Source organism: Triticum aestivum, chromosome 2A, assembly GCF_018294505.1.
Source record: "Triticum aestivum cultivar Chinese Spring chromosome 2A, IWGSC CS RefSeq v2.1, whole genome shotgun sequence".
Lineage (NCBI taxonomy): Eukaryota > Viridiplantae > Streptophyta > Magnoliopsida > Poales > Poaceae > Triticum > Triticum aestivum.
The window spans coordinates 107,571,924-107,597,024 of record NC_057797.1 but is presented as its reverse complement, the minus strand read 5'-3'; the positions used below and the strand labels follow the sequence as shown (position 1 = coordinate 107,597,024).

At 45.3% G+C, this 25,101-nt stretch overlaps 1 protein-coding gene across 1 annotated transcript; it reads left to right on the top strand.

Moving 5' to 3' along the window:
* Positions 1-11,265: 11,265 nt before the first annotated feature.
* On the top strand, positions 11,266-15,388 carry LOC123187851 (nitrate regulatory gene2 protein). Its single transcript, XM_044599814.1, has 4 exons — positions 11,266-12,426; positions 13,083-13,258; positions 13,517-13,740; positions 14,383-15,388. Exons 1-4 carry the CDS (start codon positions 11,427-11,429, stop codon positions 15,170-15,172), a joined length of 2,190 nt encoding a protein of 729 aa, XP_044455749.1. The 5' UTR covers positions 11,266-11,426; the 3' UTR covers positions 15,173-15,388.
* Positions 15,389-25,101: the final 9,713 nt, after the last annotated feature.

Here is a 25,101-nt window from a genome sequence, read left to right as displayed (position 1 = left end):
CCCCTATACTTGTGGGTTATCATGGGCATGTTATTTGACACCTCATTTTGCCGCGCTATGACTAGTGTGAGTGTCTGCATGCAGTACACCATCCTCTAATTTGGTGGATGCCAAGCCGGCCCGAAAAGGATCTATAACTTTTTTCAAGTTGAAAAATGTTACTGATGAGGAGCCATAATTAAGCTGGAGGCGTCTCTTATTTTCTTTCGAATGGGCAATAAGCTGGAGAGCTGGAGAGTGTCTCTAATGGGCTGCTCTAGTGTTAAGGCCCTCCAGTACGAAACACGGGCAGCCGACTGGGCCGATACAAAAGCCTATCCATCTTAAAGCCCATTTTCTTTTGTTTTTTGCGAGGAGAATCCCATATTTCTTAAAGAGGGGGCGACCCCAGAAAAACCCTCCTTCCTCCTCGCTTTCAATTATATTGCAGCTCGCTGGACTCTCCCGCTTCCGTCGCCCCCCAATTCCCCCCGCTCCCCATCTTCCTCACTCGTACAGAAACCCCCCGCTCACCTTCTTCCTCACTCGTACAAAAAACCTCAGCTCCCCTTCTTCCTCACTACTACAGAAAAACCCTAGCCCCCCTTCTTCACTCACACTACAACTAGGCACGTCATTTGTTACTCTGCTCAAATCTGTGAGCTCGACGCGACGCCCTCGAGGAAAATGGAGTCGTCTGGCCCCAGCACCAAGAAGATGAGGCTCTCGCCAGCGGCGACGTTGGTTGTAGATCCCGCACCCGACAGCGCGGGGAGAAGCAGCGAGCCCCCCCCCCACCCCACCCGGATCTGAGGAACCCGTAGAATCTCTGGTGGACCGCATCAGTGATCTCCTGTACGACATCCTTGGGGAAATCATCTCGCTTCTCCCCACCAAGGATTGCTGCCGCACACAAGTCCTCTCAACTCGGTGGCGCCCGATATGGCGCACCGCGCCCATCAATCTCGACTGTCGTCAGATTTTTGTCCTTCCTGAATTTGATCTCTTCAGAGCCATCGTCTCCTCTCACCAGCAGGGCCCTGTTCAACGCCTCTGCATCCCAACACGCTACCTGCTGTCCATACCCTGCAAGGTGGACGCTTGGCTGACATCCCCTGAATTCGAAAAAATCCAGCAGGTTGAGTTCTAGCATTACCACGAAAGTTTCATACCACGAACACACCAAGAATTTGTGCCCACACCACCGTTGTCTATCTCGCGGTTTTCCTCCTCTCTCCACACCGCCACCTTCGCCCGGTGCCATCTACCAGATGATCTGGTACAAATGCTTCGACTCCCATTGCTAAAAAAATCGCTTGTGGTGGTTTATCTGTCGGAGGCCTCACTGCACATCATCATTCACTCCAGTTGCCCTGCCTTGGAGCGCTTGCTGATTGTTTTGGGAATAGAAATCCCTATCAGTTGTCTCCAAATAAAGTCACCTCGCCTTAAAAGCATTGGAATTTGTTTTGAAGGACAACAGCTCATCATCGAAGATGCCCCTTCACTTCAAAGGTTGCTCCTTGATGATTGTTATAAACCTTCGCAAATAATTGTCGTCTCTGCGCCCAAACTGGAGACCTTGGGTGTAATTAGTGATCTGTTTAATGATCACAGGAAGTTGGTGTTTGGATCCTCACGTTTTCAGGTACCGTATATTATCATCTACACATTTGTAATCATAAGCTGCATTTTTCATTTGTGCGCATAAGTTTATATCATCTTGGAGTACACTTTAGGTACTAATATTATGTTATATGCTCAATGAAAAGTTCGTCCATGGATAGCCTATCAATGCTGCTAGATTCTGTCAAGATCTTATATATCGGAATATTTAGTTTTGATCTGAACATAATTATTGGCTTGTTGCGATGCTTTTGATCTCTGGAGAATTTATATATAAAGGTGATGATTTCATGCACATTGAAAGCCCGTATACATTGTACTAGAATTAACCGTTCATTTGTCGCTCTTTCGACATACTCTTTTTTAGACCTTAACTGTTTTCAATCTTCATGTCTACTTAGGCACTGCTAACACATGGAGAAAAACGTATAACCAATCGGTGGCGTAATAAATACCAGGATTTTCTCAGTTCTCATGACATTCGTTTGAGGACAATAACGATGGAAGGATATGCATCCAACCAGGCAAACAGAAGCTTTGTCACATTCTTCCTGTTGAATGCGAGGTTACTATTGTCCATGAGGCTTAAGTTTTACAACAAGAGATTTCTCATGGACAAACACGTTGAACAACAAAAAAAAGAAGTTTCAGGTGGACAAATTGGCTTCTAAACGTGCTCGGCTTCTATTTACAACAAATTGTAGTCATCCTCTAATAATTTTTTTGCACAGGATGTTGATTTTATGGATCAGACCGATCCATTTGTTTGTGACTGCGAAAAAGAGTGGTTGGGTTAGATGTTATTGCCATGTTCAATCTAGGTTTTGTCTAAATTTGATGAATGGTTAATCCTTGGGATTCTTGTATCGTTTGTAAGCTTGAGTTACATGTTGTTGCCCTCGTACTCCCCTCCGCCTGCCACTACACTGCCGCATCTTCCACGGCTCCTATTCGTTCCCGCCCGAGGCCTCGCCGTTGTTCTCCGCCTTGGTTTGCTCACTTTGCCCGCTGCCGTCTGGTGTTGTCAACATGGGCAACAACCGAGAGGAATCAGGAGATAACTGTACGTGGAGGGGCTAACAGTAGGGACCCACCAGGGTCATTGCATTACACAAGCAGGTGCCTCATTATTACAAGCCAAAAAAATTCTTCCTCCTAATTGTTTGACAACTAGGTCCCACGCCATTGTCAATGTAGTCAATAAACGAGAAAAATTACACAACGAGCGGATAACACCAGGGACGCAGCAGCTCACCCAGTTGTTTTTTAGTTTTAGAGATTGAGCTCAACTGCACGTTGTGCGGGGGCTGTGGCCCGTCTAGCCCACGCTTACGCTTTTATCTAAGCACATGATGAGCCCAGTTGATATCTTTTTTATTTTTAAAAATGGCTAGCCCAGTTTTTTTTTTGAGAATACCCAACCGAGGCCTACTTGCTTTTCTCAGCCCTGGTGGGCTGCAAATCTTTCAAGATGAGGAGGGATGTAAGTAGTAAGAAATGGGCTTCCTCGGAAAATGGGATATAAGTTATAAGAAATGGGTTGTAAATTTTCAAACCAAAGCCAACCGACAATTATATTAAAATATCATTTTTTGGATTTCTCTACTCTTATAAAAAGCAGAGTTGGTGATGGTGGTGTGCCTGCCATCCTGCAATATAGGCTGTCTGATCTATATCTAACGGATAGGAAGGAAACTATGAAAATTTACCCGCACTCCTCTCCACATTTGCAGATACGGCCTTCCCTCGTTCATCCTTTTCTCCCACAAGATAAACTAATCATACAAATGCATCTTCATGTTTCGTGCAATGCACGGGCGTCTTGCTAGTAAATATTTTAAATTTCATTCATTTTTTGCGGAGATTTTTTTTGAATTTTATTTTGATATAATTTTTAAAAATATTTTTAACGTGACTCGAAATTTCGTGATTAAAAGAGTTCGAACCCCACCGAAATATGCAAAATTTCGTTGAATTTTTTAGGAATGCCCAGAATATATGGGCTATAATGCTAATAAAAAGAATACGTGCTTCAAAATATCCTTAAGAATTAGCAAATAGGTTGTAAATTATTGAAAATAATGGCTAATGGGTTGTATGTTGTTTTACAAATATTTGGAGGCTGACTTCTGGGCCTACTAGGTTGATGATGACGCTCTACTAAAAAAAGGTTGATGATGACGTTGTCCTAAAAAATTGACCTGTACGCAAGGCTTTGTCAACTTAGTCAACACAGAGCAGTGACTATTGGATGTCCATCCAATGGTCGACGTGCTTCTTCAATCTCTAATCTTCCTCCTCCAACCGCCCAAACCAGCGCCGGCGGGACTGCCTGCTCCCTCCTCCCGTGGCAAGTTGTGCTGCCGCCAGGCCATTCCTCTACCCACCCGCACATCCTATTATTTTTTGGCGACGTCAGCCTCACCCCGCAGCCGACAAGTCAGCGCTCCCCTCAGCATGGGCATCCACTACCGTGTCTTTCCCGGCTCCGCGTCGTCACCGTCGTCCATCGCCCTGGTTCTCTCGGCGCGGCATGGTCAACGTGGTCAACGAACGACATCCATCGGAAGTGGAATGTACGTGGAGAGGCTGACAGCTAGGTCCACAGCCGCACACAATGAAATGTCTCCTTATTACGCGCAAAATAATGATTCCTCCACCTGACACCAGGGACCCACCGGATGGGCCATCGTATTTCACGAAAAAAACTTTTACCCTGACTACTGAGACCCACCAGCTACATCTTTGCACGCAAGGAAGTGCCTTCTTATCCTCCTTGATAGTTGGGACTCACCTAGTCGAAGCGTACGTAGCATTGTCATTCTAGTCGCGAACGTGTACGTACATACTGGTCGATCGGTCTGTCTGCAGGCTGCAGCGATGAACCATGGCCGAGTAAGGAAGAGCACATGTCATAGTAGAGACGCGCACATGTCGTAGTAGAGGCGCGCACGTAGAATGTACACGTACGTACAGCCAGGGTGCAAGAAAGTAAATACGGCCACGTACGTACATATTGGCGGGGTCTTGAACGCCTACTCGTGCATACGTACGGCTAGGGCTCGTGTACATGGCTGGGTCGGAACGGAGAAACCACGTCGTCCTGTTTAGGGGAGGCAACGGAATACGTCGTGTTCATCCGGAGCCAACCGGCTTGGATGGAACAGCCGATCGAAACGAGGCCTGGCGTACTACAGAACAGAGGAAATGGCCTTGTGTTCGACCGCCTACGGTTGAAACGGGATCATGTTCACTTGGAGGGGTGTGGCATACCGCAAAACAGAGGAAACAAACTTCTCTTGGACCTCTTAATGTCGAAACGGGGTCCTATTGATCGGGAGGGGTGTTGCATACCGCAAAACGGAGGAAACTGACTTTTGTTGGAGTGCTACGGTCAAAATGGGGGTCCTGTTCATCAGGAAGGGGTGTGGCGTACCGCAAAACAGGACTCCACGGGCTAATGTTCATCTCCACTGTTGACCTCCTCCAGCCTCCACGGGCTATTGTTCATACACCGTTGACGTCCTCCAGCCTCCATCTGCGACTGTTCATCCACAGGCTCCTGTTCATCCAACCTCCACCGCTCCTCCACCGGCTATTGTTCAACCAGCCATCTACACGGGGTCCTGTTCAAGCACCCCTCCATGTGCTACTGTTCATCCAGCCCTCCGTCAACTACTGTTCAACCAGCCCTCCACGGGGTTGTCCTGTTCATCCAGCCCTCCATGGGGTCATGTTCATCCACCCCAACCGGCTCGATCGGGGTCATGTTCATCTAGCGGCAACGGTCCTCTACTACCATGGGGTCCTGTTCATCCAACCCCCCACCGGGAACTTTTCATCCAACCCCCCAACAATGCTCATTGTTCATCAAGAGGCAGCAGGTTCGATCGGCTTTAGTTAGCAGCAGTAGCGAAGGAATCGCTCGATCGGGTTCAGTTAATAGCCAGATCGATCGATCGCTCGGGTTTAGTAACGCATAGCTTGCAGTGCAATCGCTCGGGTTCAGTAGGTGAATGCCTCGCTCAGGTTCAGTAGGCAAACGCCTCGCTCGGGTTCAGTTAGAGCCCAACGCCTCGCACCCACGCGCGTACGTGTTCGAGAGAAACGCGCATCGCTCGGCCCGTGACCACCCACCGTAACCGGGAACTCCCCGATATTTTCCTCACCCTCGCTTCTACCATGGTTTTTTCTGTCATGGACGACCCAAAGAATGTCATGCAACTGCGTCTCCAGCCCCCCCAGGACGAAAAGCCCATTTTTTGTCATGATTTTTTGTCATAGAAGTAGTAGCCCACCACATATATGATAATACCAGATTTTGTCACAATTATCATCATAGAAGTGTCATAAGCATGACAGAAAATTTTTTCGTTCAGCCCAAAATGTCACGCATGTCTCTTTTTTTGTAGTGATTATACTTAACACAATTTGATTTTAGAGAAGATTAAGTGGACTATGTACACACAGACAAAGAGAGTATTATTGGAAGTTCATAAAAGTAGTTGAAAGTTGATCATTTTACAAGTTGACAATAAATATACCTGGAAATTTATCTCAAATGTTCAAAAGTTAATAAACTACTCTAGACACCATGTCAGTTTTGTTTCGACAACACCGGGGATGGTTATAAGTGAAATATCACAGTCCTTTGAACATTTTAGCTAGCATTTGTAGGGAGGAACGCCAATAGGTTGGCACCTCTGTGCACAACAGGATAGTTCATCTAGGAAGAGGTGCTTATGGATCAATTATTTTTTTCTACATAAGTGTATCAGAGTCACGCATGATTGTAACCTTGCAAGTTTTGCGGGAGGATTGTAATCCTACAAGTTAAGCAATAAAAGCTCTTGATTCACAAAATTGGAACTGCCAAATAGAATATAAATATTCCTGTACCGCCATTGCATTATGGCATCTACTTCATGTATTCAATTATATGATCACCCTCACCGCACACAATTCTAAAAAAGTAAGAAAACACACTCGATTTAAATTGGCACCAAAAAATATATCTAATATTTTCTGGGAGCAACAGTTTTTTGTCTTTTGCTTCTTATTTCGATGATACGGTTTTGTACTAAATTCTCTGAATCCAAAAACTACACCATGCAATCCACGTATGGGATATAAGTACATCTAAGTACATGGTACTCAACAATCTAGTTTGAGCAGCCTTAGATGATACATTTGGGCTCCCGACGAGTTGCAAAGTTTTCATGTGAGGCCTTTGGTGGGGTTAGATGGCCACATGCCCTGAGTTGTGTGTGACTCCTTAGAACCATCTCTCGAACTCCTGGTCATAGTCGATATATATCATGTGTGACTCTCCAGGCTTGTTTTGAGTTTATTCAAGTGAGAGTGAATGAAAGTTCATGACCGTGGGGGGGCCTATAAAGTGGAGGATGCCTTGACAAATCACTAAGGCTACACATGATGGTGGAAGGTTGGTGGATAGTATGCTAAGTCTAGGTCCATGTGTCCATGAAGATTGGCCAAAGGTGGGGGTGTTCATAGTCCATGGTGCACTACTCCCCTTCATCCATGCATGAATGAGCCTTTCGACAGTTGGGTCTTATTTAGCCTTGGGCTTCTTTGCTTCTTGCCTTCATTGTTGACCTTTGCCTTTTATTTTCCGCTTTTCTTTAACTTATTGACCATGGGAACTTGTTTGGACTTATGTTTCTTTCAGAAAAATTTCCGATCTATTCATCTTCAATCATGGCAGTATAATAAAAATTATATCCAGATCCGTAGAACACCTAACGATGACTACAACCAATGAAGCGAGCTGAAGGCGCGCCGTCATCATCACCCTCCCTCGCTGGAGTCGGGCAAAACTTGTTATAGTAGATAGTTGGGAGCTGCTAAGGCCTCATAGGACCAGCACACCAGAACAACAACCACTGCCGATAAAGAGAAACGTAGATCAGGAGGACCCAACCTAAAGACAAACAAGCGTAGTTGAACGAAAACTGGATCCGGGCAAATCCATGAAAGACAAGCACCGACTGAATCCTGCAAGATACCCCGGAAGCACACCTCCACATGCCCTCCGACAATGCTAGCACTGATACATCCATTTTGCATCACTATTTTCTATTATATAATTTATCTTATTTTAATGATATATTTCACATTATGCAAATATAATGTCTTTTTCTATTAAAATGCAAGGTAAAATAGATAGGAAAATTGTTAGACAGTTGGAAATCTGGACCCAAATTACAACAGAAGAAAAGGAAAAAATTTCGAAGCTCAAAAAATTCCGGGTATTTTACTGAACTATTTTCGGATAATATCAAGACCGGAGATCAAAGATGGGCCAGAGGGGACCCACCAAGGCCCCACATGGCCTTGCTACGCGGGTCACCCCCGGTTGCGTGGGTGGTCGTGTAGAGGTCTGGTGGCCTCCCTCCTTACGCCCTTTGGGCGTAAAATCCTATTTACTATGAAAAACATAGAAAATTCTCAGGACTTTCCACTGCCTCTGTGAGGCAGAACCGTAGCGGAGCACTTTTGCTCCCCGCAGAGTGACTCTGCTAGGAAAACTTCCCTATGGGAGGGTGAAATCAATGCCATGGTCATCACCAACACTCCGTTCATCATTGGGGTCATCATCTCCATCAACAATTTCACCAACACCATCTCATCTCCAAAGCCTAGTTCATCTATCTTTTCTATCTTTGTATCAAACCTCATATTGATTGCTGGGAGTACTTCTATGTGTTGGTTACACACAGTTGATGTGTAGGAGATTTATTGGTGGAAGATTTTTATATTCAGATTGTTTATCACTTATTTATACCCAATGATCATGATCCATATTATGTATTGTGAGTACATCCATTAATTCTTGAGCACATGCGAGAAGTCTTGTTGCTGGTAATCATGTGAAGTTGAATATGAATTAGTGTTTTGATGATATGTTGTGTTGTGTTGTTCTTGCTCTAGTGGTATTATGTGAGTGTCGACTACATGGCACTTCACCATCTTTGGTCCTAGGGGAAACATTGTGAAATAGTTTGTATATGATGAGTTGGGCGAGTGATATAAACCTAAGTCCCAGTTTATGAATTGTTTTGCGAGGGGCTATTTTGCATCTCGGTATTTAATGCTATGATTAGATTTATCGTAATTACTTCTCTTGTATTTGTGGATGCTTGCATGGGGGATATAATCATAAGTAGGTATTTGTTCAAATAAGTACAATACCTTAGCTCTGGTCCACTCACACAACACTTATAAAAGCAATGAACAGTAACTCGATGAATCTGGGTGAAAGTAACTTGAGAAAATTCCCGTGTGTCCTCAAGAGCGTTTTAGCTACTATAAGAAACACAACCGATTATCCTTAGCGTATGTAAGGATTGGGCCATTTTCTGCACTATATTACTTTTGTTACTATTTATCTTATTACAAATTATCTTGCTACCAAACAACCTATCGAATTATCTTTCAACATTTACAGTGAACCTTGTTGCAAACGACTTGTCAATTTCTTCTTCTCTTCATTGGGTTCGACACTCTTACTTATCGAAAAGGCTATGATAGATCCCCTATATTTGTGGGTCATCATGCACCATCAGGATGGGGCCGGGCAGGGAGAACCTTATCCATCTTCAATGAGCCACCGTCGTCCCGCCTTCCCGAGCAGGACACAAACTCTAACAAAACCCAAAGAAACATCTAAAAAGGAAGCCCTCCAGCTGGCAAGGGTAAGTATCCACTACGCCCTCGATGGCCCTATGGCCACAGGAGATGAGGCGGATCGGCGGCGCCACCAACAGGAGTTAGGACCACTAGTCACATGTTCGCTTGGGACGATGGACGAAGGGGTAAGTTGGATATGTTGGATTTCTTCAAGTCAGGATTAAATAATTGTTTGGACTTATGTTGACCACCTTGGACTGTGTTGACTTACTTGGACATTTGTTGACTAGCCATGTAGTAACAGTGGGACCCCCCAGATGAGATTATTTATTTCCATTTGACAGACATTTGAGTCTTATGTTAATTTCATCTTCCATCCGCCGTTTGCCTCCTCTTTCCGCGTGGCAAGCTACACAGTTTGGCTACATATCTGTCAACAATAGTTGGATCTTTAGACGAAAACCAAAGAGTTAACTTCATTTTTAGCCTCATCTTGTCATTTTTCTATAAAGACTACCTCATTTAAGGGGGTTTCACTTGTTTTTCTTCTTTTAAGTAACTTGTGCCATATTTTATCCTTTTTGAACATGATACAATTACAGATGCTCACACACACGCACATATACTTATCCACATCAACGCACACTCGCATATTGTGGGCGGTAGGTGCCCGACCGACGGTGTGGTGGTGTGGCGTTCTGTTATGGCAAGGATGAGGATGGCAAGCGGTGCAGGGTTACGGCAGGGCTTCGGTTGTTGGCTTTTTCCAACATGCTCGAAAGGTTTCTTCTTTGTATCGCCATGTTGTCGTGGAGTCATAGCTGCGTAGGTTGTGAAGATGACATGTGATTGGTGGTCTTTGAGGAAGCGTTGGTTGGCGTTAGTTCTTCACATTTCTCTTGTGTTTGGTTGTCTTCTATGTTGGAGTTGTTTGGGCGCCTGCACAGCTGCACCGATGGCCGGTTATTTGGCATGGGCCGACAAGGGTTGTGGCATTTGAGGACTTCATTGGTGAAAGTCGGTGATGAAGACGGATTCGCTGGCTTGTGGAGGAGTAATGACTATGAAGCTTGGTGATGACCCCCAACTTTCTATTTCTTCTTTGCGCCAATTTTATATCTTCGTGTGGGTGACCAGGACGGCCAGTGTTGCCTTATGTGGGCCATTGTGACGATTTAGCTAAGTTTTCTACCATCTTCCTCTTTAATAAATCAAGATCCTTAGGGACTGACTTAAAAAAAGTTACCCATTCCTAGTCACACTTAAAGTCATGTAGTACTGTACTTCCTCCGTTTCTTTATATAAGGTGTATTTATTTTTTGATAAAATTCCAGAATGTAAGGTGCATTTCTTCTAATTCCTCATAATTCCCTTGTTAGCCCTCCAGAAAAAGGAAAAATATCTTTCTCCTGATTGTCTGTATCTCTCCTTGTAGCTAAAGAAGGAAAGTATCTCTCTGTCGATTGCATGTATCTCATACTTTTCTCGACTAACTGATGCCACTAACAAATAAATTTGTCAAGGGTAATTTCGTCCTAACATGTCTATAATTCCATGCCTTAGTCACCGTGTCGAAAATAATACACCTTACATAAAGGAACGGAGGAAGTATAGTACTCCTAGTCACACTTACGCTGCAGAAAACCTTTTTTTGCCCTAGTGGCATAATCAGTGGATCTGTGACACTTCGTCCAACACCGTTCTTTAATGGCAGTGACTCCTTGATATTTATCCAGTCAGCTAGGGTCACTCGTCACCGGTGACTGGCTCATGAAGTCATGGGTCAGAGAAGAACAGTTCCTGCATTTACCTGCCCATTGAGCGGCACACGGTGGCGCTGCTCCGTACTGGAGAGAAGATCTAAGCTAAAAAGCAGGACGTTCGAACGTGTCGCCCACCGCCGTGGCCCTCCACCTGTGATGCGATCCACTGGGCGACGACGGCGACCGTAGGCCTGCCTCCTTTGGAGCCCCCCCAGCTTTATTCCAAAGCACAAAAGCATCCGCCCGTCCACCCCCAAAAGAACCAGAATCCTCGTCACGCACAAGCGCACAACGCAACGCAAACCCCCCGCGCCAAGGAAACCAGAGCAGGCGGCGCCGTCGTCGTCGTCGTCGTCCGTGGGACGTGGGAGTGTGAGCCTGTGGGTGTGAGCGGAAGCCGCAGCCATGGGGTGCGGGCAGTCCAAGGAGGACGCGGACGGCGCCGTGGAGCGGTGCCGGGAGCGGAAGAACCTGCTGCGGGCGGCCGTGGAGGCGCGGCACGCGCTCTCGGGGGCGCACGCGGGCCACGCGGCCGCGCTCCGGAACGTCGGCGCCGCGCTCTCCGACTACGCCAGCGGCGAGGCGCACGAGGGCGCGCTGCGCCACTCCGCCTCGGCCGCCGCGGTCCTGTCCTCCGCCGGGGGCTCCGGCGCCGAGGCGGCCGCGCTCGCGCTCCCGCCGCCCCCGCCCCCGCCGGGCCCCCCCGAGGACGCCCCGTCGCTCGTCAGGTCCATGAGCGCGCCCGACCTGCCGCTCCCGCCGGCGATCAAGAAGAAGCCCTCCGGCGAGGCGCCCATCATGGAGGAGGAGGAGGAGGATGAAGGTGAGGACGCGCGGCCTCCGGGGCCGGAGGACGATGGCCAGCTCCAGCCCCCGCCACCGCCGCCACCGCCTCCGACGCAGCTGCCCGCGCCCACGCGTCCCCCGCCCTCCCTGCCGCCGGACACGAGGCGCAAGGGGGATTCCTGGAGCGAGATCATTTTCGGGTCCCCGGACGGCTTAACCGTCCCGCCACCCACTCTGGCACCCAGCGCAGCCACCGCCGCCTCGTGGGCAGCCGAGCGGGCGGAGGCCCCCGCGCCGCCGCCGCCTCCCCCCGAGCCAGAGGAACAGCCTCTGCGTCCACCGCCAGCGCCGCCCGCGGCCGCCGAGGACGTGGCCAAGGGCAAGAAGCCGATGGTCGAAGCCGTGGCGCGGAGGGCGGTGACACAGAAGGCCGCGAGGAGGCCGGAGGGCAAGAAAGGCAGGACGGTGGTGATGGCAGCGCCGGAGGCGGCGAGGCTCGGCGACATCCTTCGCGACCTCGACGATCATTTCCTCAAGGCATCGGACAGCGCACACGAGGTGTCCAAGATGCTGGAGGCGGCGCGGATGCACTACCACTCCAACTTCGCCGAAACGCGAGGTACCCACCCACCCCTCATCCATTTGGTCAGACCAAGAATTCACTCCACAATTCGAGCTAATAGACAATATCGATCAGTTTATCTTCTGTCGCTCTCATTGGCGGATAGCTTACGAGTACACGAGACATTCAATTTTGGAAACATAAACTTCTCTGCCTGAGCAAGTCTGCAGAGAAGTCCAAGACGTTTACTTCTATGCTGCTTACGGAACAAGTTTAACTGGTCGACACGATAGACTAAGACTTTCAATAGACCTTACTAATCAGCAATCTCAAGAACAACAAGATTGTTTTTTTAGTGTAATAACAACAAGATTGTTGCATCGTTGATTATTGGAATGAAACGAGGCAATGTTAATTATGGTTACAGTGGAGCCCCACTAATTTTTAGCGGCTAAACGACAGAACAGGTAATCCATATAGGTTACACATGCATAGATTCAGGGGAATGATATTTTTTAGGGTCTACAATTAGGTAGTTCATTACTTGATTGTCTGTCTGTCTATACTCCATGATTGCCTTTTAACTTCAGTTGAGCAGTCTCCATCATGCTTGTTGTCAGGACCGCTTGAGTTGTGTTCTACAAGTACAGATTACACAATATTGAGAAGGGAATGACTAACCTTGGTTACTTCTATGCCATCCATCTTATTAGGATTTGTCGATCATTCTGCTAGAGTGATGCAAGTTATCACATGGAACCGCTCATTTAAAGGGATACCACAACCGGAACAGGTGAAGAATGAGTTAGACGACGCCGAAGGCGAAACACACGCCACCGTTCTCGAGAAGCTGCTTGCATGGGAGAAAAAACTATCCCATGAAGTGAAGGTAAAAATCGAAAAGTAATTTCGGAACTCGGGCCCTAGGTAGCTCTTTGAAAGAAAAAAAATCAAAAACACTATCTTTTGATATATGCATATATTTGTGTTATTCATGTATAAAACCACTGTAGTCATGATAACCCCATCCTCCTACCCATGTTATGTGTCCTAGGATGCTAAAACCATTTGAATTTTTCACGGTGCCATTCATTTCATTGTGTAAGCTGTTTTCGTCATACATCTGATGAGTTTGTCATTGACGCAGGAGTTTGAGGTTATCAAAATGGAATATCAACAAAAGCTAGCTTCTCTGAACAAGAAGAAGCAGCGTGGGGTCAGTTCTTCATCATTTGAGAGGACTAAATCTGCTGCTAGTCACTTGCATACAAGATATGTTGTCGATTTGCAAACAATGGAGTCCACGATTGCAGAGATTAACCGGCTGAGAGATCAACAACTATACCCAAAACTTCTTGAGCTTGTGAAGGGGTAAACCTTGCTTTTACTTCGCAATTTTGATGTCATTTATTCTATTCAAGTTTGTACATTTAAGCATGTTACTGATACCTCTTCATGGAACCTTCTATTTTGTTCCTGTATTTTCGTTTGAGTTACGGCATCTGGTAATTAAGTAGTGTTCTGCACCCAAGAACTCCCACTAAAATTATTAACATGTGCTCCCTCTGTAAACTAATATAAGAGCATTTAGATCACTAAAGTAGTGATCTAAACGCTTTTATATTAGTTTACGGAGGGAGTATATTGTTTAGTTTATTGTATGGTTTGCTGGTAAGCCAGTTGCTCAGTGTTTCAGTTTTTGACATGTTGGAACTTTATTTCATTCTTTCCTAATCAGGACAAGTCATATACATTTCCTGAAGATCCTCATTTCCTAAAGAAGCATCTAAATAGTCCATATATCCTTAATTTGTACAATACCGTTCATATATTTGTGTCAGAACCATGTTACATGGGAAAGTGAAGTTTCATCTAAAGTGTGTAATATTTTGGAATTTTTTTACTACCTCCTGTTATGAGTGTAAACTTCTCTGTAAGAGGAAACATTAGACCCGCAAAAAAAAAAACATTAGACTATGGAGCACTGAATAGTGTTAATTTTCTCACTGACAGGATGGGGCACATGTGGGACACAATGTACAAGAACCACAAAGCACAGTTCAAGATCATCTCCGAGCTCAAATCGTTCGATATCTCGGTTGCGGCACGGGAAACAAGCGAACAGCACAACGAAAGGACTGTGCAGCTATGGCAGGTCGTTCAGGAGTGGCACGCGCAGTACAGCAAGTTCATGGCGTCTCAGAAGGAGTACGTCGGAAACCTCTACAGCTGGATCAAGCTGAATGTGATCCCCATTGATACCAACCTGAAGTCCAACTCGTCGCAACCAGTCGAGACGACGCCTCCCATCAAGAGGCTTCTCCATGCTTGGCACGATATCCTCGCGAAGCTCCCCGACGAGGATGCTAGGAAGGCCATACACACATTTTCGGAGGTGGTGCACATAATCCTGGTGCACCAGGACGAGGAAATAAAGCTGAGGCAAAGGATTCAGGACACAAGGAAGGAGCATGAGAGGAAGAGCAGACAGTTCGAGGATTGGGCTCAGAAGTACATGGAGAAGAGAGCAGGGATTCCTCCCGAGGCCGGCAATCCCGACGGGACACGCGCCGACCCGCTCGCGGAGCGGAAGGCAGCCATGGAGAAGCTGGAGAATTCGCTGAAAGAACTGGAGGAGGCATACACGAAGCAATGCAAGGTGGTGAGGGAGAAATCCCTGAGCCTCCTACGGACAAACCTGCCCGAGCTGTTCCGCATCGTGTCGGAATTCTCCCTCCAGTCGGCGGCCATGTTCAAGGGTCTGTGGTCGATCTCGAACACGAATGACCAGCTGGATGATTGATCCGTGCTTGCTTGTTTAATTTCTTGTGTGGTGATTTTTGTGTTTATGTTGATAGGTTGTGCTGTTGTTGTATATTTAGTTCAAGTGCAAAAATGGGAAGATGGCTAGCCCTTGTTGTTTGGAGCTACGGTGTTGTAATGCATGTATATGTCTTGGATAGGAAATCACGCTTTTGTTTCAAATATCAACAATTTTGGTAGGTTTTACAACCTTTAACTTGCAGGACTATTGATTCGCATTTGTTCAGTGCTCAAAATGTTGATGAGATCATCTTTTTTCAGTAAAGGGCATTTTCATGATACAACCATTGTGACAAAATACTCGGCCTCTGCATAACAAGGTGCACACGTCAACAAGTCCAAAGAACAGTGTAAAAGAACATCTTTTTACAAGAAAAAAAAGTAGCCTAGGATGTAGGAGGTCCCGTCCGAAACTACTACAGCTGGGTATTTCCCCCTTCCGGGTTTATTAGGCCCCTTGTATTTTGTGTTCAATTTTAATCAGATGTCACCAGAATTCACCCCTTACTCAGAAACAGTCATGATCTTCTCGGCCCATCATGACAGAGGCCATTCAGACCTGTATATTTCTAATCATATTATTTCATGAACTTCTTGAGCTCATCAAGTTTTGAACGGATTGGTTTTTTTTTTGAGAAATCTCGCATGCTTTATTGAATAATAGAGATGTTCATATGTACAATAGTTGGGTCATGAGGAATGCCCAACCACACATGTCTGCCTATGCCTAAATTACATGCATGCTTTGCGAGATTGTGAGCCTCATAATTGAAATTCCTACGCTCAAAAATGATCTTGCAAGCAGAGAAACTAGCGCCGCGAGCTGATATTTCATGTGTGATCGCTGCGTTAGGACCACTTGTCCCTCTGTTTATGTCATTGACTACTCCCTCACAATCAGATGCCATGACCACGTCATGAACGCCCAGATCATCCGCCAATGCGAGTCCCTCCCTGCAAGCAAAAGTTTCCAACATCATGGGATCGGTGACGCCGCCATAGACCATTGCTGATGATCCCAGGTAGTTGCCATTCTCGTCTGTGTAGAGTGCTGCTACTGCTCCCCCCCCCCCCCCCCCCCCCCCCCCGCATGTTCCGGGCCAACGCTCCGTCGACATTAATCTTAACAGCATCTGACTCAGGTGCAAGCCAGCGCTGTGGCCGGGCCACCGCCGCACTTGGGCTAGACACCACTGAATTCCTTTTGAGCAAGTCTGCTAGAAAGTTGTTCACAAAAGATATGGTTTGCTGCGGCGCTTGAAAGGTCGCTTCGTAAAGTGCTTTTCGACGTGCATACCAAACAGCCCATAATGTGACAACCATCATCGTGAACTTGGAGTGGTCTAGCTTGATATATAACTCAAACAACCACCTCTTTGCACTTGGTTCTTCCAGTTCAGACATTGGTTCTTCCAGTTTTGAACGGATTGGTGGCCACAGAGGTATAGCCACAGAGGACGGAAGAGGCCCAACAACCACGGGGTGGCCCAAGCTTGCCCCTTAGAGTCCTTCGGCAATATAAGGCAGATCGCCACATTGGCGCACAAGCCCGACTCTAACTTCCATGTATCGTAGGTCTTTTGTATTATGCATGTATCAATCGGCTTTGGGGCTCCTATAACTCTTGCCACCTCCCAATAGGACCCTACTCATTGGATGTGATAACCTACACCACCCCTTGTACGTAACACAAGCCCTCTAGGTCTCATATGAGGCTAGATCAATCAATATACAGACAACTGAGAAGTAGGGCATTACCTTGATCCGAGGGCCTAAACCTAGGTAAAAAAATTCCTCGTGTGCACCATCCAGATTGCTGGCAAGTGCGCCACCCCATCATCAATACCGCGAGGAAAATACCATGACAAGGATTATCATGGACTAATAGTCCTGAAACCCAAAAAATCTAAAAGGAGTTTAGGACAAGTGAGGCTCTAAATTCACTCTTTTCGAGTGTGTAAATGACGTCAAAGTTTTCCAGATTAGTGATTAATTATTTGGCCGTTTGTTTTGCCCCTATGATGTACATACACCTACTCCCCAAAATCTTTTTGATCTAGTAACATTTCATCATCTTGAGAAACACTAAATTTAAGACAGTGCACACACACACACATTCACACAACACATATTGAAAACCGAAGTTTTTGAGTTTTAAGATTAAAGAAGCATCGACTAATCATAGACACCTTGTTGTTGATGTGAACTAACGAACAATCACCATACATCAAAAGAACATTCCACGTAAATTAGCTGACATCAAATTTGGGATTTAATCCCTTGTGTGTTGAAGGTACAACGACATTGCTAACCATCACGATCATTTTATTCTGCGGGGGATCTTTTTCTTTGCATAAAAGGACTGGGATCTATTGATCATATGACCAGTACATGCACCACTTAAAAATAAAGAAAATACATCAAGGTCGGGTCGGGGCGTCTTCTTCATACTGAATGGGCCGATGCACGCCACTGTCGCAGCCTCTCCATCGTGGAGCCAATCAAGTCCTTGTTGACCACAGACGGAAAGACTATCAAGGTCATGGTCATACTGGACCAGCGTCTTGGATAAAGAACCTTTTTTATATAGAAAGACTACCCTGGAGACCCATATATAGTATAAATGTGAGTACCAGGATTTGAAACCTGGTGGGAGGAGCCATGCTCCCACAACTCCACCACTGCTCCCAGAGGTGGTTCTCCTAAAGAAAGAATGGTTAATGAAGGAAGATTCACAGATCCAAGATCCCAACCTCACATGCCTCATGCCCAACTTGATGGAGAGGAGGCCAGAGGACCAAACTCCAAAAGAAAGTCATCGTAGCCGTCTCATCGATAAACCCTGCAAACCATAATGCCACCAGCCAGAGAGGTTAGTGGGCATCTACACCAACAAGCCATGCCATAGCCAACACCATTGAGATGGAAGGCTCGAGCAAATTTTATTCACTAGATTGCATCCGTCATCACCACCTACAAATTGCTGTCACACAACCCTACTAAAAGCCACAAAGCGGTGAAAACTACAACTCAATTTGGTAGATTGGGGCCTCCCTGCACCCCCACATCAGTAGAGCTGGTGGAGGGTGGAGGAGTATGGATCGACAACCATAGGACGGCCTACAAGAGGAGGAGGGATGGTGGCTTGGTGCGTCCAAAAATCTCCTCTCTATTGTTTGGTGATATACTCCCTTTGTTTATTTTTACATCGCATATAAGATTTAATTTAAGTCAAACTTCATAAAATTCAACCAAATTTATATACAAAATTATAAGCATCTACAATACTGGAGATATGCAATATGAAAATTAATTGAATGATGCATCTAATGATATTAATTTTATATTATGAATGTTGATATATTTTCCTATAATTTTAGTCAAACTTTACTATATGTATGACTTAAGACAAATCTTATATGCAAACTAAAAAGAAATGAAGGGTCCTCACGGCTAAATTTGTTTTCTTCAACTATGATTTTATTTAATTATCAAGCGGGATTTCTGATGAAATAACGTGCAAAATACAGTCCGCATGAATGCTAAACCAAACTTTACATAGCTCATGACTACACTGTTCCTTAGCAAGGATATGGGCCGAGCCATTGGCAGAACCCGGAGATTATGGCGCGCCTGAGTCCATGGACCTGATAAATACGTGACATGTGGCACTAGTACATGGCAACTCCGGACTTTTTTTTGGCAAATTTAGTGGCACGATGATGGCAATTTTGGTTGTCAAGCATGACAACTTTTGTACGTCGGTTTATTTTTGACAAAAACTTGTTGTGTGTCATCGAAATTTGTCATCCTTGCATGACTGAAATTGCCATGAAAAAATGCCAGGGCCGCATTTGGGGAATTCATTAATAACAAAATAACCCGGGGATCAATCAGCTATGACTTGAGACCGAATCAAATACGTTTGTACGTCCCTTAGTTTTAGAACCTAGACGTCTTTGACATGCGCCCGTGTAGTCCAACTTTGACTACACATAGGGAGTATATATATTTGAAGTGTATTTGACAATCTAATCAGCACTGTTATAGTTTAGTTCAATGTCAGCAGCAAACTGCATGCTGCCTCGAGACTTGGCCGTTGCTGAAGCTTATTATATCCAGATAAAAGTGCAGTAGTACGCTTTCACACCGGGGCACTTGGTCGGGTTCTTGACCGTAGCCAGGTCGGAACCAACCAATGCATCCCGCGCGTTGGATCGGATCAATCCACGGACGGCGTCGAACGACGTGGTTCCCGGAGAGTATTCCATAACACGCGAGCGCGCGTGCGAGGTTTTCAATTTTCATTCCGCGGACCTGTTCAGCGGCTAACCAGGTCACTGCTCGATCGTCTCGCTCCGCGTCCGTCGACCGATCCTCGTACGGCACTATAAGTCCCGCTCATCCACTGCACCAATGGACACATCAAGTAATACTAGCTAATTAGCTCGAAGCAGGAGTGCGGACATCCTCTACGCTCTCGACCGCGATCACCGAGACGGTGAACAGTGAACTGCCTCGACGCCCACGCGCAGCAATGGCGTCCTCCGCTCCACCCGCTTTCCTCCCCCAGCTGGTTCAGCTGGTGCAGCCGGTGTCAGTCCTGCCCGACCAGCTGATGAGGCAGGCGACGGAGAGATCGCCGCCACCTCAGAGGGGAGGCCGCAGCGGGGCGATCGCCCCCACGCCGCATCCACTGAGCACGCCGGGGGAGAGCACCGGCGGCGAATTCTTGGTCCTTAACGACGCTTCTTCCCTGCCCCTGCAGCTGATGCGGACGCCTCCAGGGGAAGGCGCCGGCGGGAGGATCCATCGTCAGCTTGCCGGACCCAAGCGGCCTGGCCCACCGAGAGAAGGCCGCGGTGGCAGCGGCGTGATCCATGCTTTTTCTTCTTGAGTTCTACTCCCTTCGTTTCAAATTACTTGTCGCAGAAATGGATGTATGTTATATCCATTTATGCGACGAGTAATTTGAAACGGAGGAAGTACGTAGCTACTAGCCAGATAGTTCGCAGATTGAGGGTCTAGCTAAAGTGGACATTGTCTAAATCTCTAGTGCGTGCTTCGTGAACTTTAGATAAAACTAGCATAAAAACTGTACTTTGTTGCGAGGATTATAAGCTGTTTTAGTAAGTTTATTTGAAATGTTTAAATATTATAAGTTTCTATTTTTAAACATAGAGTTGCAAAGTTCAAAAGTCGTTGAAGTGCATTAGTAAATTGAAATGTTATGTTTTACTACATTAGTTTCTACAGCAGTTAAGGCAGTTACAGTGGTCGCGTTTTGCAACAAGAGACCTTTTTTCATAATTTTCAATGGCCATGACCACATTTTGCTGCACCACCGAGATACACTATCATTCTTATTTTCGTCAAATCGTGAACTATTTTTGAAATCATGTACATTTTGTTAAACTCGTGAACATATCTGAAATCGTGAATATTTTTCAAATTCGTGAACATTTTTACAGATTTTCAAACATTTTCTAAAATCATGAACAATTTTTGAATACATAAACATTTTATACTTTTTGGAAACATTTTTTAATACTGTGCACATTTTTTAAAACATTTTCTTGAATAGGTAAACATTTCTAGAATAACAAACATTTTTTGGAAATTGATGGAACAATTTTTGAAATCACGAACATTTTTTTGATTTAGCGAACATTTTTTGAATCACCGACCATTTTATGAATCAATAAACTATTTTGTAAGTCATGAACAGTTTTTGAATTTTTAGTATATTTTCTAATTCATGAAATTTTTGAATTGGCGATTTTTTTTCAATTTTATTAACATTTTTTAACATGAAAATTTCTAAAAACTCATGGACATTTTTTCATTTATCAAACATTTGTTTTAAAAATTATGAACATTTTTTAAATATACTAACGTTTTTTAAAAATTACAAAAAATTCTGAATCCAAAAACATTTATGAATTATTAAACATTTTATTTAAAAATCCTCAATTTTCTAATTTTTTTATACTTTTTAAATTCACAAATTGTTTAAAGTAGAAAAAAACGAAGACTAAACAGGAAAGTGGAAAATAAATAGCAGGCTGTCCGGACATGGGCCGAATTCAAACATGTGCGCTTTGTCTTCTCCTAGCGCGCACAGCGGAGTATAGAAGGTTCCTGTTGTATGACCGTCCGACGCTGGGATTCCCCTGTGTGAAACATTTTCTATTACTTATAGATGGCATTGGTGGATAATATGTTGCAACTTTAGGCCCAAATTCGGTGACGCACCGCCGGAAGCAATAGTCCTTTTATTATTAGAGATATAAATAAACTGAATTTGTAATGTGTTAATCTAATAATTGTGTTTTTACTTTTTAATATGTGTGAGCACCGACACACACAATTCTACCCATCGCGCGTACTTCCATTAAAATGCATATTTTCAACGGGAAGCGTGGCTTTTGACAAAGAGCAAATTTGCTTTTTTGGTAGATGAGTGATAGTTTATTATTGACGTGTTTAGCTTTATAGAAAATAGAAAATATGTACGAGAGAATACAATTTTGCTAGTTAGGCATCAGAGGTCGATCCTAACCCAGCCTCCACATCCACTCTCATACACCATACCCTATTACTCAATCACTAGTGGGTCTCCAAACACTCCTGCCTTAGTCTAATTCCTCAGCTCTTCGAAGATGAGATCTGCCATGCCCCATTCATTCAGTATCTGGCTTCTGCTAAAAACCCTGCCATTGTGTTGTTTTCAAAGACACCAACAGATGAGCATAACGAACGTGCCAAACCCTTTCCGAGTCCTCTTGGTAATTCGCTTCCTAGTCACCGACCACCATTGCACAAACCTATCCTGAGCGGTTGGGCATATTTGCGAGCCCAACCCCATCCTAGATACATAGGTACCAAACTTGTCACGCACACATTGCAACAAGATATGGTCGGCCGTGTCCTCCTCTTGATCGCACAAGTAGCATGTAGATCTTTGGTCTTGCAAACCATGACAAACCCTCCTATCTGAGGTCCACAATCGATATTGCACTGCAAGTCACATGAATATCTTGCACGCCAGTGGAGTCCAGCATTTCCATATGGCTGCGAATGAATGGAATCTAACTCCACGTTCACAGAGCATCTTATATGCTGAGGACGTTGTGTATACTCCGGTGGCATTCCATGCCCAAATTGGTATGTCCTCCATCTCCGAGTCTAGCTGCATATCCATGATGATCTCCCAGAGAGTGATGAACTGAGCAAGTCCCTCGGTGCACATCTCGCCGATGATATCATTCGTCCAATCATGCATACCGAGGGCATCCTTGACAAGCCTCATGTTGGCCACTTGCGTCCTTACCCTGGACACAACCAAGGGGGCTAGATTTTTGATTGCGCCATTCATCCATCTATCCTTCCAAAGCAGGATGTGCCCGCCTGCTCCTGTTTGCCATTTGACCGGACTCCCAAAAGCTTCGGCTACATGCTTATCCGTGGTGAGATTTAGGCACTACCAAGGCCTAGACCCATCTGTGTGTCAAAGCCACTCCCATCGAAGTCTAACGGCGATCCCATTTTTTAACAAGTCGATAATGCCCAGCCCACCTAAATGCTTCGGGCGGCAGACCCGATTCCAAGAAACAACACACTTTCCACCATGCACCACCTCTGACCCAGCCCAAAACAAGGCACAATAGCCTTTGTCTACTCAATCCAAAGCCCATTTGGGAGCCTCCGCAATCATCAGGTGGTGGGTAGCATGCGCTCTCATGACTTGGTTCACAAGTATCATCCTACCAAGCCTAGTTACCAAGCCTCTCTGCCAGCCAGGTAGGATGTGCAGTGTCGCATCCACGATTGGTTGCCACTCGGATCTTCTCAACTTCTTCATACTTAACTGGATTCCAAGTTATTTGCAATGGAAGGTGTCAGTCCTCGAGGGTAAGGCACTTTTGACAATCTCCTCATCCGAAATCTCTGATCTGATCGTGATAGCCGAAGACTTGGTGTAGTTTACCTTTAACTCGGAGGCCACTCCAAACATGGTGAGAGCTTCCTTAACGAATTGAAGATCCAACCATGTTGGCTTGATAAACATCACCACGTCATCCACATATAAGGAGAGACGTTGCAACGGGCTGCAACAATTCATCGTCTCTCTCAACACTCTAGCCTTGTGTGCTTTGATGACAATCGACATGAGCACGTCCATGGCTATAATGAAAAGCAAGGGGGAGATGGGGTCCCCTTGTCGAATCCCTTTGGCATGCATAAACTTGTCTCTAGCACATCCATTCACCACCACTCTCCAGCACATCCATTCACCACCACCCTCGAGTTGGCTGTAGTGAGCAAAGTAGCAATCCATGATATCCACCTCTCTGAGAATCCATTTAAATGCAAAACCTCGAAGAGAAAGGGCCAAGACAGGGTGAACCGGATCAATTTCAAGGAGGAGATGGTGGATCTGTTCAAGGCGCGACATGATACGTCTCCAACGTATCTATAATTTATGAAGTATTCATGCCATGTTTACAACAATTTTATATGGTTTTGGTATGATTTGATTAGAACTAACCCGGACTGATGTTGTTTTTAGGAGAACTACCATGGTGTCGTTTTTTGTGCAGAAATAAAAGTTCTCGGAAGGGGCTGAAAATTTATGGTGATTTTTTGTGGACCAAAAGAGACCCCCGAAGCTTTGTGGGAGGACCCCGAGCTTATCGCTGCCTCATGGACCCCCTTGACATGAGACTGATGCCAAAAATTCCTATAAATACCCAAACCCCCAGAAATAACCCTAGATGAGAAGTTCGGCCGTCGCAAGCCTCTATAGCCACGAAAACTCAACCGGGACCCCGTTCCGGCATCCTGTCGGAGGGGGAAATCATCACCGGAGGCCATCTTCATCATCCCGACAGCCACCATGATGAGGAGGGAGTAGTTCACCTTCGGGGCTTAGGGTATGTACTAGTAGCTATGTGTTTGATCTCTCTCTCTCTCTCGTGTTCTTGATTTGGCACGATCTTGATGTGTCGCGAGCTTTGTTAATATATTTGGATCTTATGGTGTTCTTCCATCTCTACCTTCTTGTGATGAATTGAGTCTTGCTCTTTGAGGTTTCGTTATGTTGGATTGAATATTGGATTTGAGAACACTTGATGCATGTCTTGCATAGGGATACCTGTGGTGACAATGGGGTATATATTGATTCACTTGATGTATGTTTTGGTACTCAACTCGCGGATTCCAGAGATGACATTGGGGTAATCTATGCATAGGGGTTGATGCATGTTTTTGTCCTACGTTCTCCGTGATAGAAACTTTGGAGTGATTCTTTGTTGCATGTTGAGGGACTCTTATATGATCCAATTATGTTTTCATTGTTGAGAGATTTTGCACTAGTGAAAGTATGAACCCTAAGCCTTGTTTTCAAGCATTGTGATACCATTTTTCTCACTTTTACTACTTTCTACCTTGCTGTTTTTATATTTTCAGATTACGAAATCCTATATCTACTATCCATATTACACTTGTATCATCATCTCTTTGCCGAACTAGGGCACCTATACAATTTACCATTGTATTGGGTGTGTTGGGGACACAAGAGACTCTTTGCTATTTGGTTGCAGGGTTGTTTGAGAGAGACCATCTTCATCCTATGCCTCCCAAGGATTGATAAACCTTAGGTGATCCACTTGAGAGAAATTTTCTACTGCCCTACAAAACTCTATGCTTGGAGGCCCAACACGAGTCTACAAGAAGAAAGGTTGCATAGTAGACATCACAACACCGCATCCCAATTCTATAATAAGTATTTCCCCTATCAATTATTCTCCTCAGCAACACATTCCTTCTTCCGATCTGGTGTCGGGATAAGGTGGTGCCTTCAACCATCGCGTTTAATATAGCAATCATTTTAATATAGTGATATTA